Consider the following 16,982-nt stretch of genomic DNA (forward strand, 5'->3'; position numbering starts at 1 on the left):
CTCCATGTGCTCGCCAGAAGTAGCCTGACTGCCATTAGGTACCGAGATGAGACCCTCAGACCCCTTGTGAGACCATATGCTGGTGCGGTTGGTCCTGGGTTCCTCCTAATGCAGGACAATGCCAGACCTCATGTGGCTGGAGTGTGTCAGCAGTTCCTGCAAGATGAAGGCATTGAAGCTATGGACTGGCCGCCCGTTCCCCAGACCCGAATCCGATTGAACACATCTGGGACATCATGTCTTGCACCATCCACCAATGTCACGTTGCACCACAGACTGTCCAGGAGTTGGCGGATACTTTAGTCCAGGTCTGGGAGGAGATCCCTCAGGAGACCATCCGCCGCCTCATCAGGAGCATGCCCAGGCGTTGTAGGGAGATCATACAGGCACGTGGAGGCCACACACACTACTGAGCATCATTTCCTTGTCTTGAGGCATTTCCACTGAAGTTGGATCAGCCTGTAATTTGATTTTCCACTTTGATTTTGAGCATCATTCCAACTCCAGACCTCCGTGGGATATTAGAAGACACAAAAGAGAATGGTAAAACCAAAAACACTCAGTTTGAAAAAATGTTTGCAGTAATCCGCAAGTGCTAGTAAAAGATGTAAATAACAGGGTATTTGGTTGATACGTTTTTTGCAATCCCTATCTGATGTATTTAAAAACCTGATCATCTGTATATTACCTGTGTGAACAGGGTTCAGAGAGGAAAAATCCATGTGTGCATACAGGGCAGATAGGGATTGCATACATTAGTTAGGACTGCTCTGATAAGGGTATACCGTGAAGATTGGTAGAGCAGCTTAGTATACATTTTTTGCAAAAAACGTATCAACCAAATACCCTGTTATTTACATCTTTTACTAGCACTTGCGGATTACTGCAAACATTTTTTCAAACTGAGTGTTTTTGGTTTTACCATTCTCTTTTGTGTCTTCAGGTTTCTTGGTGGTGTGTGAACATGATCATACAGACTTGTTCACTGTGCAAGTAGCCCATGTGTTCCTGTCTCCGTGGGATATTAGTTGTGATTTACTTTGATCATTTTTAGGTTTTATTGTTCCATTATTGTTTTATTGTTTATTGCTGTGCAGGCAGCAGTGGCAGAGAAGGCAGCAGTGGCACAGGAGGCAGCAGTAGAGCAGGCAGCAGTGGCAGAGCAGGCAGTAGTGGCAGAGCAAGCATCAGTGGCAGAGGAGGCAGCACTGGCAGAGAAGGCAGCAGTGGCAGAGCAGGCAGTAGTGGCAGAGGAGACAGCAGTGGCAGAGGAGGCAGCAGTGGCAGCACAGGCAGTAGTGGTAGGAGGCAGTAGTGGCAGAGGAGGCAGCAGGGGCAGAGGAGGCAGCAGGGGCAGAGCAGGCAGCAGTGGCAGAGCAGGCAGTAGTGGCAGAGGAGGCAGCAGCAGCAGAGGAGGCAGCAGCAGAGCAGCCAGCAGTGGCAGAGGAGGCAACAGCAGCAGAGCAGGCAGCAGTGGCAGAGCAGGCAGTAGTGGCAGAGGAGGCAGCAGTGGCAGAGGAGGCAGCAGCGGCAAAGCAGGCAGCAGGGGCAGAGGAGGCAGCAGCAGCAGAGCAGCCAGCTGTGGCAGAGCAGGCAGCAGGGGCAGAGGAGGCAGCAGCAGCAGAGCAGGCAGCAGTGGCAGAGCAGGCAGCAGGGGCAGAGCAGGCAGCAGGGGCAGAGGAGGCAGCAGCAGCAGAGCAGCCAGCAGTGGCACAGCAGGGGCAGAGCAGGCAGGTTTCCGCTGTCATTGGATTTCCTGCCGGACAGTGAGAATTTTCTGGTTTCTCAGCCTCTTGTGAGATTATCCTGACGTTTCGCTGACCTCGCCCGCTATCTGTTCTCAGCCCCGGGGGTGATACTTCCCCTTTTCCAGGAACATGGCGGACACGCGCCAAACAAAGGGTAAAGTTTATGGAACGTTTCCTGATTATTGTGATGAGGTCGCTAGGAAAATAAAAAAATGTTTCCTGAAGTGGAAATAAGAGAATAACCCTGAAAGGCGCAGACTCCGGGAAAGGAGGGCGACGAGCGCTGCGGGGGCCGGGATGGCGGCCATATTGGTTTATGTCCGGTCCAGATCCACGAGCCTAGAGATCCGTCCACAACTGCTCTCCCACAGACTGAAATACAACCCGTCCACAAATAGCAGCGGCCCCGAGACCGAGAGGACTAAAAATATCCGAGAAAAGCCGGAGAATCGCCACCGCGACAGCGAAAACAAGGGAACAAGAGATAATAGACAGATAATAGATAGATAATAGATAATAAATAGATAATAGATAGATAATAAATAGATAATAAATAGATAGATAACAGATAGATAACCTCACTCTCCAACATCACTGAAGGGGGGCTTAATTGTCTCCTCTCCAAATCGCACCTCACCACCTGTGCGCTCGACCCCATCCCATCCCACCTCCTCCCCAACCTCACCGCCATTCTTATCCCTTCCCTAACCCACCTCTTCAACCCATCACTAACTTCTGGCACCTTCTCTTCTGCTTTCAAACATGCCACAATCACGCCTATCCTTAAAAAGCCAACCCTCGATCCAACTGCTATGTCCATCTATCGCCCAATATCGCTGCTCCCATTCGCTCCCAAACTCCTGGAGCAGCATGTCCACACTGAACTTTCCTCCAACCTCTCATCTAAAGGCCCCGTCACACATAGCGACGCTGCAGCGATACCGACAACGATCCGGATCGCTGCAGCGTCGCTGTTTGGTCGCTGGAGAGCTGTCACACAGACCGCTCTCCAGCGACCAACGATCCCGAGGTCCCCGGTAACCAGGGTAAACTTCGGGTAACTAAGCGCAGGGCCGCGCTTAGTAACCCGATGTTTACCCTGGTTACCATCGTTAAAGTAAAAAAAAAAAAACAGTACATACTTACCTACCGCTGTCTGTCCTCGGCGCTCTGCTTCTCTGGTCTGACTGTGAGCACAGCGGCCGGAAAGCACAGTGGTGACGTCACCGCTCTGCTTTCCGGCTGACCGGCGCTCACAGCCAGACCAGAGAAGCACAGCGCCGGGGACAGACAGCGGTAGGTAAGTATGTAGCGTTTGTTTTTTTACTTTTAGGATGGTAACCAGGGTAAACATCGGGTTACTAAGCGCGGCCCTGCACTTAGTTACCCGATGTTTACCCTGGTTACCAGCGAAGACATCGCTGAATCGGTGTCACACACGCCGATTCAGCGATGTCAGCGGGAGATCAACGATCAAAAAATGGCCCAGGCCATTCCGACACGACCAGCGATCTCACAGCAGGGGCCTGATCGCTGGTACGTGTCACACATAGCGAGATCGCTACTGAGATCGCTGTTGCGTCACAAAACTTGTGACTCAGCAGCGATCTCGCTAGCGATCTCGCTATGTGTGACGGGGCCTTAACTTGTTGTACGACAATCTACAATCTGGTTTCCGCCCCATCACTCAACTGAGACTGCCCTGACCAAAATCACTAATGACCTACTTACCGCCAAAGCTACTGGACAATACTCTGTACTCCTCCTTCTAGACCTGTCCTCTGCTTTCCACACAGTCGACCACTGCCTCTTATTACAGATCCTCTCCTCCTTTGGCATCAAAGACCTCGCCCTATCCTGGATCTCCTCGTACCTTTCCAACCGCACATTCAGCGTCTCCCACTCCTCTCTCTGTTGGAGTCCTCCAAGGCTCTGTTCTAGGGCCCCTACTCTTCTCAATCTATACACTTGGCCTAGGACAACTCATAAAGTCCCATGGCTTCCAGTACCACCTTTATGCTGATGACACTCAGATCTACCTCTCTGGCCCAGACGTCACCGCTCTGCTGTCCAGAATCCCGGAGTGCCTATCAGCCATATCCTCCTTCTCCTCCTCTCGCTTCCTCAAACTCAATGTGGACAAATCTGAACTCATCATCTTTCCTCCATCTCGCATATCTTCCCTACCTGATCTATCTATCAAAATAAATGAAATCACACTTTCTCCTATCCCCAAAATCCGCTGCCTCGGAGTAACCCTTGACTCTGCCCTGTCCTTCAAACCGCACATCCAAGCTCTTTCCACCTCCTGTCGCCTCCAGCTCAAAAATATCTCCAGAACCCGTCCTTTTCTCAACCCTCACTCTACCAAAATGCTTGTGCACGCCCTCATCATCTCCCGCCTTGACTACTACAACACCCTCCTCTGTGGCCTCCCTGCTAACACCCTTGCACCTCTCCAGTCCGTCCTTAACTCTGCTGCCCGACTAATCCATCTCTCTCCTCACTACTCCTCCGTTTCCCCCTCTGCAAATCCCTTATTATTATTATTACACAAATTTATGATGACAGACTGGTACAGAGGGGAGAGGACCCTGTCCTTGCGGACTTACATTCTACAGGATTATGGGGAAGAGACAGAAGGTTGGGGATGTGGCAGCTCTGGTGGTTGGTGAGATGGTTGAGTGTCATCAGCATAAAGGTGGTATTGGAATCCATGGGACTTTATGAGTTGTCCCAAGCCAAGTGTATAGATTGAGAAGAGTAGGGGTCCTAGAACAGAGCCTTGAGGGACTCCAACAGAGAGAGGGTGGGATGAGGAGGTAGTGTGGGAGTGGGAGACGCTGAATGTGCGGTTGGAAAGGTAAGAGGAGATCCAGGATAGGGCGAGGTCTTTGATGCCAAAGGAGGAGAGGATCTGTAATAGGAGGCAGTGGTCGACTGTGTGGAAAGCAGAGGACAGGTCTAGAAGGAGGAGTACAGAGTATTGTCCGTTAGCTTTGGCGGTAAGTAGGTCGTTAGTGATTTTGGTCAGGGCAGTCTCAGGTGAGTGATGGGGGCGGAAACCAGATTGTAGATTGTCAAAGAGCAAGTTAGATGAGAGGTGGGAGGAAAGTTCAGCGTGGACGTGCTGCTCCAGGAGTTTGGAAGCGAATGGGAGCAGCGATATTGGGCGATAGCTGGACATAGCAGTTGGATCGAGGGTTGGCTTTTTAAGGATAGGCGTGATTGTGGCATGTTTGAAAGCAGAAGAGAAGGTGCCAGAAGATAGTGATAGGTTGAAGAGGTGGGTTAGGGATGGGATAAGTGTGGTGGTGAGGTTGGGGAGGAGGTGGGATGGGGTCGAGCGCACAGGTGGTGAGGTGCGATTTAGAGAGGAGACAGTTAAGCCGCCTTTCAGTGGTGTTGGATAGGGAGGTTATGGAGTTTCGGCATTGGTCTGTTATACAAAGGGGTTGTGGTGGTTGGACAATGAAGACTTGCCTTGTCTGGTCGATCTTATTTTTGAAGTGTGTGGCAAAGTCCTCGGCAACGATTAGGGAGGTTGGAGGGGGCAGTGGGGGGCGGAGGAGGGAGTTAAAAGTGTTGAATTACTGTCTGGGGTTGTGGGATAAGGAGGATACGAGGGTTGTGAAGTCGCCTGTTTAGCAGAGGTGAGGGCTGATTTAAAAGCGAGTGTTGCTTGTTTGAGTGCAGTGAAATCATCTTGCGAATGCGTTTTCTTCCACGCCGTTCTGCAACCCTGGACACTTGCCGAAGCTTTTTAGCGATGTTAGTGTGCCAGGGTTGTCTATTGGTACATCGCACCCTGCTATGGATGACAGGGGCGACCGTATCAATAGCTGATGCGAGAGTGGCATTGTAGAAAGCAGTGTCTGTGTCGTGGAGTGAGGATATGGATGTCAGTGGTAGGATAGTCAGAGAGTGTGTGGGTGTCTAGGTGTGCAAGGTTTCTGTGGGGATGCACATGGTGCTGGACATGGGTGACCGTTGAGGAGGACAAGGATGAGCAAGTGAGCAGATGGTGGTCAGATAGAGGGAGAGGGGAGGTGGTGAAGTTAGATAGAGAGCAGAGACGGGTGAATACCAGGTCTAATGTATGTCCATCTGTGTGGGTGGCTGCGGAGGACCACTGAGTAAGTCCAAAGGATGAGGTAAGGGACAGGAGTTTGGAGGCTGTTGACTGAAGGGTATAAGTGGGGATGTTGAAGTCACCCATGATGATGGTGGGAATGTCAGCAGAGATAAAGTGAAGAAGCCAGGTGGAGAATTGGTCCATAAAGGCAGTGGCCGGGCCTGGAGGTCGGTATATGACGGCCACTTGGAGGTTGGAGGGAGAGTAGATGCGGACAGAATGGACTTTAAAAGAGGGGAGGATAAGGGAGGGAAGAGGTGGGATTTGGTTAAAGGTGCAGTTGGAAGAAAGGAGAAGACCCACTTCTCCACCATGTTTGTTGCTGGGGGGAGGGGTGTGGGTGAAGTGGAGGCCTCCATAACACAGCGCAGCAGGGGAGGCGGTGTCAGAGGGTGTCAGCCATGTTTCGGTGATGCCCAGAAAGAAAAGATTATGAGAGGTAAAGAGGTCGTGAATCACGTGGAGTTTATTGCAGAGCGCGCATTCCATAGTGATCCAGAGAGAGGGTGCAGGGGGTTGGGAGTCATGGGCACGGATTTGAGGTGGGCAAGATTTCGGGTGTTTATATTGGGTTGGGAGAAATAGGAGGAGGTAGTAATAGGAGGTAATAGGAGGTATGAGCGGTGGGGGCCCAGGGTTGGGAGATATGTCTCCAGCAGTGAGGAGAAGCAGAGAGAGACAGAGCAGGTGGGAGAAGGAGAGTGGGCGGCTTGTTTTATGGTTTATTAGGAGAGATCTGAGGTTGAGGAGCGGTCAGTGGAGGAGGACAGTTGGGGAGGCAGGAGGGAAGGAGAGATTATCACTTGGTTAGAGGGTGCTGGGGTTTGGTGATAGCGAAGGAGAGTGAGGAGTAAGGGAGCCAAAACTGTTAGAGCGTATGTCAGCATAAGAATAAGTGTGGCGGAAAGGGAAAGAAATTTAGTACATTTATTAACAGGGGCTAGTCTTACCTTCTGTTCACTTCTGGCTCATTTCTAGCATATTTCTGCAGTCATATTTGCTGTTATCCTTTTAGAGACAGGCCAAGGTCCAGACAGACCCCTTCTCATGTACAGCACCATGGAATTAATGGTGCTATATAAATAAATGATAATAATAGATAGATAGATAGATAGATAGATAGATAGATAGATAGATAGATAGATAGATAGATAGATAATAGAAATAATAATAATAATAGATAGATAGATAGATAGATAGATAGATAGATAGATAGATAGATAGATAGATAGATAGATAGATAGATAGATAATAGATAGATAAAAGATAGATAGATAGATAATAGATAGAAGATAGATAGATAGATAGATAGATAGATAGATAGATAGATAGATAGATAGATAGATAATAGATAGAAGATAGATGATAGATAGATAGATAGATAATAGATAGATAGATAATAGATAGAAGATAGATGATAGATAGATAGATTGATAATAGATAGAAGATAGATAGATAGATAGATAGATAGATAGTTAGATAATGGATAGATAAAAGATAGATAGATAGATAGATAGATAGATAGATAGATAGATAGATAGATAGATAATAGAAATAATAATAATAATAATAATAGATAGATAGATAATAGATAGATAAAAGATAGATAGATAGATAATAGATAGAAGATAGATGATAGATAGATAGATAATAGATAGAAGATAGATGATAGATAGATAATAGAAATAGATAGATAAGATAGATAAGATAGATAAGATAGATAATTAGCTGCCGTTCTGACTTTGAACACTAGATGGCGCGCACGTTACCTGGCTGCTAGTCTTCCTATGTCTTCCTATGTGCGCGGTGCACCGGCTCCCTCTGGCGGCAGACTCTAGAAGTGCAGCGTGACGTAAATTCTCCGGAGTTCCCGGACATGACACGTTAATGTCGCGACATACTACTGGCGGGAAGACTGAAACTTCTGGTGAGGAGGAGCGCTGAGATCCGGTTGCTGTCAGTGACTTTCCAGTTTCCACTGCAGCGGCCGGTGAAGAACCGTGAATTGTCGTCGCAAGGTTGTTGTATGAGAGGCGCAGTCGCGCAATCTTCTCCTGTCCTCGCGATATGCTGGCACTTGTAGTTCCTCTCTTCTGGGTGGGAGTTGTAGCCGTGGCTGTCGAGGTTTGCTGTAGTTATTGTACCCCGGCGGGGCCTTAGCTGGGACTTGTAGTGCTTCACGGTCTTGGTGTAGGGCTGTGCTGGGGCTTGTAGTCCTATCTGTCACTCACCTGCTGGGACTTGTGGCTCTCCACAGACTGGCGTTCAGTAAGTGTCTGGCTTCCAGGTGTTGCTGGGGGTTGTAGTCCTTGCTGTGCTGCTCGGGGGTGCAGTGTCTCTGTGTGGCCACCTATTCTGTGCAGGTAGCCCCCATACTTATAAGCCCCCATCCTTATAAGCCCCCTCACACTGTCTCATTGTTTCCTTCCAGGGATGGATCGCAGGAGTCTGGCGCAGGATCTGCGGCGCTGGGCGGTGCAGGAGATGGGGCTCCCGCCACACAAGGCGCCCAGCGAGGAAATGCTGCAGAGGTGGGCACTGGAGACCCCCGAGCCCCCCATCATCCCACCACGCACCTGACCCCGTTCTGTCTTGCAGACTCTTCATAGGACAGTGCGCCGACATCTGGAAATACGTCATACGCCACGTGCGCAGCGAGAGGTGAGCGCTATTTAAAGGGCCAGCGTCGTATTATTGGGGCATAAGATAGTGCAAAAGTTTTCACGCCTTTTTTTTTTTGTAGGACGGTGCGGAACATGGAAGGGAACTTGCGCTGGTATCCTTGCAGTCTGTCATCCTGAACCAGGAGGCCCCGGATGAGCCGGGTGTGGAAGGTCTCGTTCATACAGCAGAGGGTTTGTTGCAGTGTTACATGTGTTTTTCTCCTTAACTCGCAGTCCAGGTATCAGCAGATGCAGCACTTGGAGGTGAGTGCGATCCTGGGGGACCCCCTGGCCCTTATAGTTTAGGGGCGCCCCACTGTTAACAAACCCCTTTTATATTAAAATGGTGAAGGAGGGGTGTGAGGATTTATGCAACACCCTGTCTATTGATGGACGGGGAGTATTGCCGTGATCGCCCGTGTTCCAGGGATCATATTTCCTTGCCCGGACTGCCCCTTTAAGTGCCCCCATTGTGGAGAGGAGTCTGAGGGTCTTTGTTCCACTCTTGCAGGCACAGCGCTCTGCGGAGGAGAAGGAGCAGCGGCGCAGGAAGCAGCTGAGTCAGGAGATCCTCGCGCTGCGCTCGGAGCTGCAGCTTCTGCAGGAGCAAATCCAGAGCGCCGAGAAAGACGTCTCCAGGCAGGGTGAGTGCACAAGTCTTCACGCCCCCTGGGTCTGCGTAAGTCTTCATGCCCCCGACCACGCTGCACTGCCGCCTTCTCTGTAGAACTGAGCAACCACAAGTCCCAGGATATCAACCAGCGATTGATGCTGCTCCGCGCCTACACCAGGTCCAAAGAGATGGAGTGCGACGGTGTGCGGGACGAGACCCACAATGTGCAGCAGAGCTGCGTCCGGCTGGTCGACATGGGCAGGTAAGGACCGCGCTCGCCCGGCTCTGCTGCGTCGCTCCGCAGAGACCCTCATGTTGTATGTTCCCCCCCGCAGAGTGTCGCGGTGGGACCTCGTCTTCCCACCCCCAGAGGAGGGTCCCACCTTTAACACTTTCCCAGAGCCGCAGATCCTGGTACGTAAAATCCCCCCCCACATCGCCAGTGACCCGCTAACTATCAGTGTCGCCCATTATTCCGCTCATCCGTATCTTCCTCCTTATTAGACGGACGTGCGCGAGGCTTGTCAGACGCGAATCAAGTATTTACGCTCCCTGTATCATGACTATTCTGGCTCCATGCCGTAAGTGTAGAGAATCCCTCCTGCTTGTTCTGTTCTTCAGTCTTGTGGTCTCTCTGCTCTATACGTAGAGAATCCCTTCTGCTTGTTCTACTCTTCAGTCTTGTGGTCTCTCTGCTCTATACGTAGAGAATCCCTCCTGCTTGTTGTTCTTCAGTCTTGTGGTCTCTGCTCTATACGCAGAGGATCCTTCCTGCTTGTTCTGCTCTTCAGTCTTGTGGTCTCTGCTCTATACGTAGAGGATCTCTCCTGCTTGTTCTGTTCTTCAGTCTTGTGGTCTTTATGCGTAGAGAATCCCTCCTGCATGTTCTGTTCTTCAGTCTTGTGGTCTCTCTGCTTTATGCGTAGAGTCCCTCCTGCTTGTTGTTCTTCAGTCTTGTGGTCTCTCTGCTTTATGCGTAGAGAATCTCTCCTGCTTGTTGTTCTTCAGTCTTGTGGTCTGTGCTCTATTCGTAGAGGATCTCTCCTGCTTGTTCTGTTCTTCAGTCTTGTGGTCTTTATGCGTAGAGTCCCTCCTGCTTGTTGTTCTTCAGTCTTGTGGTCTCTCTGCTTTATGCGTAGAGAGTCCCTCCTGCTTGTTGTTCTTCAGTCTTGTGGTCTCTGCTCTAGGCGTAGAGAATCCCTCTCGCCTTTTTGTCATGTCTGATCCTGATTTTTCTGCTCAGGGCCGGAGGAGATGAAATGCGCTCGTTAACCAATCGGCATTGGATGAGTCAGACGGAGGTGAGTCGGCCGTGGATAATCCGGCAAAGTGTAGTTCCTTCGATAATCCGGCGTTTGTCCCTCCGTCCACTAATCCGACAGTTTTCCGCCCTTCCCCCATGGTTCCTGTGTTTTGCAGAAGATCTGGTGTTTGTACCCCCCGAACCACGTGGTCTCGTGTCTGAAGCACTTGGCCTTAAAGAGCGCCTGGGACCTGAGGCAGCTGCAGGCGTCGGGGGCCACGGACCAAGCATCCACGTCCAGCAGCTTCTCCGAGATGGCGTCCGACCTTGAGCCGGAAAACCTGGGGCCGACCAGACCCAAAAGGTTTGTTGCAATGTGTCAGTCCGGGCCGCAGCGGAATCTCTGCCACAATGTATCAGTCTGGAGATCGGACCGGCTGCCACTGTGACGACCCCTCAGCTGTGAGAAGTGACTGTCCAGGGTGGGGCTGTGTCATGTGTCTGTGTTTCAGGCCTCTGTACGAGGACGCGCACCAAGACGTTTTGGACACTTTTCCTGCCTACAGCGCCCTCCTCCAGGTGAGTCCTCGGCAGCGGTTGGGGGGCACATGCTTTCTGTACCGGCAGCGGTCGGGGGGCACATGCTTTCTGTACCGGCAGCGGTCGGGGGGCACATGCTTTCTGTACCGGCAGCGGTCGGGGGGCACATGCTTTCTGTACCGGCAGCGGTCGGGGGGCACATGCTTTCTGTACCGGCAGCGGTCGGGGGGCACATGCTTTCTGTACCGGCAGCGGTCGGGGGGCACATGCTTTCTGTACCGGCAGCGGTCGGGGGGCACATGCTTTCTGTACCGGCAGCGGTCGGGGGGCACATGCTTTCTGTACCGGCAGCGGTCGGGGGGCACATGCTTTCTGTACCGGCAGCGGTCGGGGGGCACATGCTTTCTGTACCGGCAGCGGTCGGGGGGCACATGCTTTCTGTACCGGCAGCGGTCGGGGGGCACATGCTTTCTGTACCGGCAGCGGTCGGGGGGCACATGCTTTCTGTACCGGCAGCGGTCGGGGGGCACATGCTTTCTGTACCGGCAGCGGTCGGGGGGCACATGCTTTCTGTACCGGCAGCGGTCGGGGGGCACATGCTTTCTGTACCGGCAGCGGTCGGGGGGCACATGCTTTCTGTACCGGCAGCGGTCGGGGGGCACATGCTTTCTGTACCGGCAGCGGTCGGGGGGCACATGCTTTCTGTACCGGCAGCGGTCGGGGGGCACATGCTTTCTGTACCGGCAGCGGTCGGGGGGCACATGCTTTCTGTACCGGCAGCGGTCGGGGGGCACATGCTTTCTGTACCGGCAGCGGTCGGGGGGCACATGCTTTCTGTACCTGGGCTCATTCTCTGTCGTTGCTGCAGGACGGCTGGAAGGAGTCGGTGACCGTCTGCACCGCGCTCCGCAACGTTCAGCAGCGGCTGAGAGAGGCGGCGTCCCGCATGGTGCAGAAGATAACAGAGGTCTACGGGGCACTGTCAGACGGCACCGAGCTCTCTGCCCTCAGCAGGTAGGGGGCGCCGGCGGGAGCGCATGGAGCCCTAGGGGTGTTGGGGGCTGCGTACCTGGGGGGAGAGACGGGGGGGGGGGGTGGTTTGGGGGTTGTGTCCCTGGTGGTCTAGGGGAGTGATGGGTGGGGTTGTGTCCCTGGTTGTCTAAGGATGTGATGCGGGGATTGGAGGCTGCAGCCCTGGTGGTCTAGGGGGGGGGGGGCTGGAGGCTACAGCCCTGGTGGTCAGGGATGGGGGGGCTGGAGGCTACAGCCCTGATGGTCTAGGGGGGGGGGGTGGGCTGGAGGCTACAGCCCTGATGGTCTGGGGGGGGGGGGGCTGGAGGCTACAGCCCTGGTAGTCGGGGATGGGGGGGCTGGAGGCTGCAGCCCTGGTGGTCTTAGGGAGTGATGGGGCTGGAGGCTGCAGCCCTGGTGGTCTTGGGGAGTGACTGGGGGGTTGTTGGCTGCAGCCCTGATGGTCTAGGGGAGTGACGGGTGGGGTTGTGGTCTAGGGGAGTGACGGATGGGGTTGTGGTCTAGGGGAGTGACAGGTGGGGTTGTGTCCCTGGTGGTCTAGGGATGTGACACGGGGGTTGTAGGCTGCATCCCTGGTAGTCTAGGGGAGTGACGGATGGGGTTGTGGTCTAGGGGAGTGACTGGTGGGGTTGTGTTCCTGGTGGTCTAGGGGAGTGACGGGTGGGGTTGTGGTCTAGGGGAGTGACGGGTGGGGTTGTGGTCTAGGGGAGTGACGGGTGGGGTTGTGTCCCTGGTGGTCTAGGGATGTAACACGGGGGTTGTAGGCTGCATCCCTGGTAGTCTAGGGGAGTGACGGGTGGGGTTGTGGTCTAGGGGAGTGACGGGTGGGGTTGTGGTCTAGGGGAGTGACGGGTGGGGTTGTGGTCTAGGGCAGGGGTCCCCAACTCCAGTCCTCAAGGCCCACCAACAGGTCATGTTTTCAGGATTTCCTTTGCATTGCACAGGTGATGCAATTATTACCTGGGCAAAACTAAGGAAATCCTGAAAACATGACATGTTGGTGGGCCTTGAGGACTGGAGTTGGGGACCTCTGGTCTAGGGGAGTGACGGGTGGGGTTGTGTCCCTGGTGGTCTAGGGATGTGACACGGGGGTTGTAGGCTGCATCCCTGGTAATCTAGGGGAGTGACGGATGGGGTTGTGGTCTAGGGGAGTGACGGATGGGGTTGTGGTCTAGGGGAGTGACGGGTGGGGTTGTGGTCTAGGGGAGTGACGGGTGGGGTTGTGGTCTAGGGGAGTGACGGGTGGGGTTGTGGTCTAGGGGAGTGACGGGTGGGGTTGTGGTCTAGGGGAGTGACGGGTGGGGTTGTGTCCCTGGTGGTCTAGGGATGTGACACGGGGGTTGTAGGCTGCATCCCAGGTAGTCTAGGGGAGTGACTGGTGGGGTTGTGTTCCTGGTGGTCTAGGGGAGTGACGGGTGGGGTTGTGGTCTAGGGGAGTGACGGATGGGGTTGTGGTCTAGGGGAGTGACTGGTGGGGTTGTGTTCCTGGTGGTCTAGGGCAGTGACGGGTGGGGTTGTGGTCTAGGGGAGTGACGGATGGGGTTGTGGTCTAGGGGAGTGACTGGTGGGGTTGTGTTCCTGGTGGTCTAGGGGAGTGACTGGTGGGGTTGTGTTCCTGGTGGTCTAGGGGAGTGACTGGTGGGGTTGTGTTCCTGGTGGTCTAGGGGAGTGACTGGTGGGGTTGTGTTCCTGGTGGTCTAGGGGAGTGACTGGTGGGGTTGTGTTCCTGGTGGTCTAGGGGAGTGACTGGTGGGGTTGTGTTCCTGGTGGTCTAGGGGAGTGACTGGTGGGGTTGTGTTCCTGGTGGTCTAGGGGAGTGACTGGTGGGGTTGTGTTCCTGGTGGTCTAGGGGAGTGACTGGTGGGGTTGTGTTCCTGGTGGTCTAGGGGAGTGACTGGTGGGGTTGTGGTCTAGGGGAGTGACTGGTGGGGTTGTAGTCTAGGGGAGTGACTGGTGGGGTTGTGTTCCTGGTGGTCTAGGGGAGTGACTGGTGGGGTTGTGGTCTAGGGGAGTGACTGGTGGGGTTGTGTTCCTGGTGGTCTAGGGGAGTGACTGGTGGGGTTGTAGTCTAGGGGAGTGACTGGTGGGGTTGTGTTCCTGGTGGTCTAGGGGTGTGACGTGGGGGTTATTGTCTGTCTCCCTTTATGCACGTTGCAGAGCCGCCTTTGATGCGGAGCTCCGCTTGGTGCTGCTGCGCGGCTGTCAGACGGCTCTGCAGCAGGAATGTTGCGTTCTTCAGGCGGAGGTGGCTGACAAGAAGCAAGAAGTGAAGCTCCTCCAGAAGCGGCAGGAGAACATCCATGTCGCCTGTGACCTCCTCGTGAGTGGTCGTTGGCTGGGGATCAGCGGTGGTCGGGGATCAGTGGTGGTCGGGGATCAGCGGCGCCTTCGTCTGACGTCTTCTTTCCCCACAGGACAGGAAGCAGAAGCAGATGCAGGTCCTCACTCAGGGCACCGACATCTGCAGGTCTCAGGTGCGGCAGCAGAGGCTGGAGGTGAGGTCATGTGACTCCGGAGGGGCCGGGGTGCACGGACTTATGAGAATGCAGCAGCCATTCCTCACTGCGCCATCTCTGCTTGCTGTCAGTGATGAGACCCCCGGACTGACCGCAGCGTTTGTCGTCTCACCAGGTGCAGCAGTTCGTGCAGGAGAAGCTTCGCCCGCAGCCGCACGAGATCTTCCAGGAGACGCAGCGGCTGCATGACGCCGTCCAGAAGGACATGAAGCATTTCTCCTCCGTCTTCCTCCCAGCGATGCAGAAAGTGCGCTTAGACCGGTGAGAGACCCCCGGGGGTCCGGCTGCTGCAGTCACCTCCAGAGCTGCAGTCACTGCTCTGCTTCCTCCGCACGGCGGCTGGAGGTCGGGGGTCGTGTTGTCTTTTCTCGCTCAAGCAGGAAAGTAGCAGAAGCTGTGCTTGCAGCTCTGGGTGTAACTGGAGGATGAGGTCAAGTCTGTTCTGTATGACCCTGACTGCTGCCCCCTGATGCTTCAGGACAAATCTGCAAAATTGTGCATGCAGCTCTGGATGTGACTAGAGTATAAGATCTGATGTGAATTGTCCCTTGTGCAGGACGACCCCGGTGCCGACTCAGGACCTGTCCATAAACCGCGTCTCCAACCCCCACTCTCCGCACTACGCCGCCTACAGCGAGATCTACGCCAGTGTCGGCCTGTCTCTGTATAAGGTGAGTGGTCGGCGCTGACACACTGTGACGCTCTCCAGCTGTGGGGTGTATAGATGCCTGCGCTGACACACTGTGACGCTCTCCAGCTGTGGGGTGTATAGATGCCTGGGCTGACGCACTGTGACGCTCTCCAGCTGTGGGGTGTATACAGTCCTGCGCTGACACACTGTGACGTCCTCCAGCTGTGGGGTGTATACAGTCCTGCTCTGACACACTGTGACGCCCTCCAGCTGTGGGGTGTATAGATTCCTGGGCTGACACACTGTGACGCTCTCCGGCTGTGGGGTGTATAGATGCCTGCGCTGACACACTGTGACGCTCTCCAGCTGTGGGGTGTATAGATTCCTGCGCTGACACACTGTGACGTCTTCATGCTCCCCGCAGGCCCCGGAGATGCTTGTGCCCCACGTGGCGGAGATGAAGCGCCGGCTCCATTTCCTCCGCTCCCAACATGAAAGCCGCCGTCGCGCTGCCGCCAGGTTCGAGTGGCACCTCGCCGACAGCCCGACCACCTGCGTCGACAGTGAGTAGATGTTTCCCTCTCACAGCTGAGGGGTCGTTACTTTGGGCAGCGCACACCGCTCCGTTACAATGTGTCGTCTGCCCAGGATATTGTCGCTGGTACACTGTAACAAACCCTCTGCTCGGCCGCCTCTTCCCTCCGCAGCGCTGATGCAGCAGATCTCCTCTCACTACACGCAGCAGACGGAGCAGCTCGTCCCTCAGCTGCAGCAGCTCGTCCAGCAGTGCGAGAGGAGCCAGGAGTACGGGAAGGCGGTGCAGGCGGCTGTGAGCGACTGGTGAGTGCGGGGCGGCGCCCCCTGTGGCCGCCATATTGGCCGTGACTTGGTAATGAGTCCTCTCTCCGCTGCAGGTGGGAGCAGCCGGCGCAGCTGTGCCTCCCCCAGGAGGAGCGCGGCGGGCAGACCCTGCGCCAGTGGCGGGATCGCTGGACGGTGGCGGTGACAGCGCTGCAGAGGGCGACCGCCAGCCACAGCTGAGCGGAGTGGGAAGTCTCACTGGTGGCGGAGGCGGCGGACCCCCTGAATGTTTATACCATTGTGGGGGTCCTCCCCTGTAGACTAGCAACTCCTCACAGCCTGTACTCGCACACTGTAACAAATCCTCAGCTGTGGACGACACGAATAGGAACGTTCCCATTCACTGACAGCAAGCGGGGCCGAACGTCTGCTGGGACCGGACTCTGCAGCTTTATTTATAGGGGTCCGGCCCTTTAAGTGGCAGTCGTCTCCTCGAGGTCGCGGAGCAGAGAACACGAAGCGTCGCCTGTTCCCTGACATTAGTGGCGCACTGCGCTGGAGACGTGCGGCCCCTCACTGTAACCCCCCACTAACCCCAATAAACAGCATTTTCTCTACAACTGTGTCCGATCCCTTCCCAGAAACTGTATGTGGGGGGGCGAGAGGGTGGGGGCGGGGGTCTGTGGATGCTGACGAGACCCCCCTTGGTAACATTAGTGCAGACACATTGCAAGGTTTCGGCTGCGCTGGGCCTTTATCGAGCCATAAACAAGAGCGCTGCATTCTAAGGCTCGATAAAGGTCCCGCAGCCTCAGCCCTTGATATATATTGTTATTCCTGTAGTAACAATGTTCCATCTCTTGTAAATGGTGGAATTCTGGGTGCTCATCACTTCTAGGTTCCTTTTCTCATTGCTGCCTCCAGGTGGCGCTGCTGGTGATGTTCGTTGCTGCCCCCCAGGTGGCGCTGCTGTACTGCTAAGCTTCCTCTGGGGGGGGCACAGTTTGGGTCCGGAGCATTAATGGAATTCGCAATATTTTCTCAAAATGCATTGAAAATA

The 16,982-nt window shown here is 54.3% G+C and overlaps 1 protein-coding gene across 2 annotated transcripts; it reads left to right on the forward strand.

The window, feature by feature from the left end:
* The first annotated feature begins 7,760 nt into the window (after nucleotides 1-7,760).
* Nucleotides 7,761-16,542, forward strand: HAUS5 (HAUS augmin like complex subunit 5). Of its 2 annotated transcripts, none has more exons than XM_069743091.1 (20): nucleotides 7,761-7,810; nucleotides 8,315-8,414; nucleotides 8,482-8,544; nucleotides 8,627-8,659; nucleotides 8,786-8,810; nucleotides 9,058-9,190; nucleotides 9,274-9,421; nucleotides 9,495-9,573; nucleotides 9,664-9,740; nucleotides 10,403-10,460; nucleotides 10,579-10,766; nucleotides 10,915-10,981; nucleotides 11,811-11,956; nucleotides 14,132-14,294; nucleotides 14,389-14,469; nucleotides 14,606-14,751; nucleotides 15,047-15,161; nucleotides 15,546-15,684; nucleotides 15,829-15,961; nucleotides 16,036-16,542. In XM_069743091.1, the coding sequence occupies exons 1-20, from the start codon at nucleotides 7,771-7,773 to the stop codon at nucleotides 16,160-16,162; spliced, it is 2,061 nt and encodes a 686-aa protein (XP_069599192.1). In that variant the 5' UTR covers nucleotides 7,761-7,770; the 3' UTR covers nucleotides 16,163-16,542. The 2 variants fall into 2 exon arrangements, with proteins under 2 accessions (XP_069599192.1, XP_069599193.1); XM_069743092.1 differs by having other exon boundaries at nucleotides 7,784-7,901.
* Nucleotides 16,543-16,982: the final 440 nt, after the last annotated feature.

The sequence above is a fragment of the Ranitomeya imitator genome, chromosome 10, assembly GCF_032444005.1.
Source record: "Ranitomeya imitator isolate aRanImi1 chromosome 10, aRanImi1.pri, whole genome shotgun sequence".
Classification (NCBI taxonomy): Eukaryota; Metazoa; Chordata; class Amphibia; order Anura; family Dendrobatidae; genus Ranitomeya; species Ranitomeya imitator.

Coding starts and splice junctions, on each gene's coding strand:
- HAUS5 (XM_069743091.1), top strand. CDS start 7,771: ATGTCGCGACATACTACTGGCGGGAAGACTGAAACTTCTG. Junction 8,415..8,481: donor AGCGAGGAAATGCTGCAGAG/GTGGGCACTGGA, acceptor TCTGTCTTGCAG/ACTCTTCATAGGACAGTGCG. Junction 8,660..8,785: donor ATGGAAGGGAACTTGCGCTG/GTATCCTTGCAG, acceptor CTCGCAGTCCAG/GTATCAGCAGATGCAGCACT.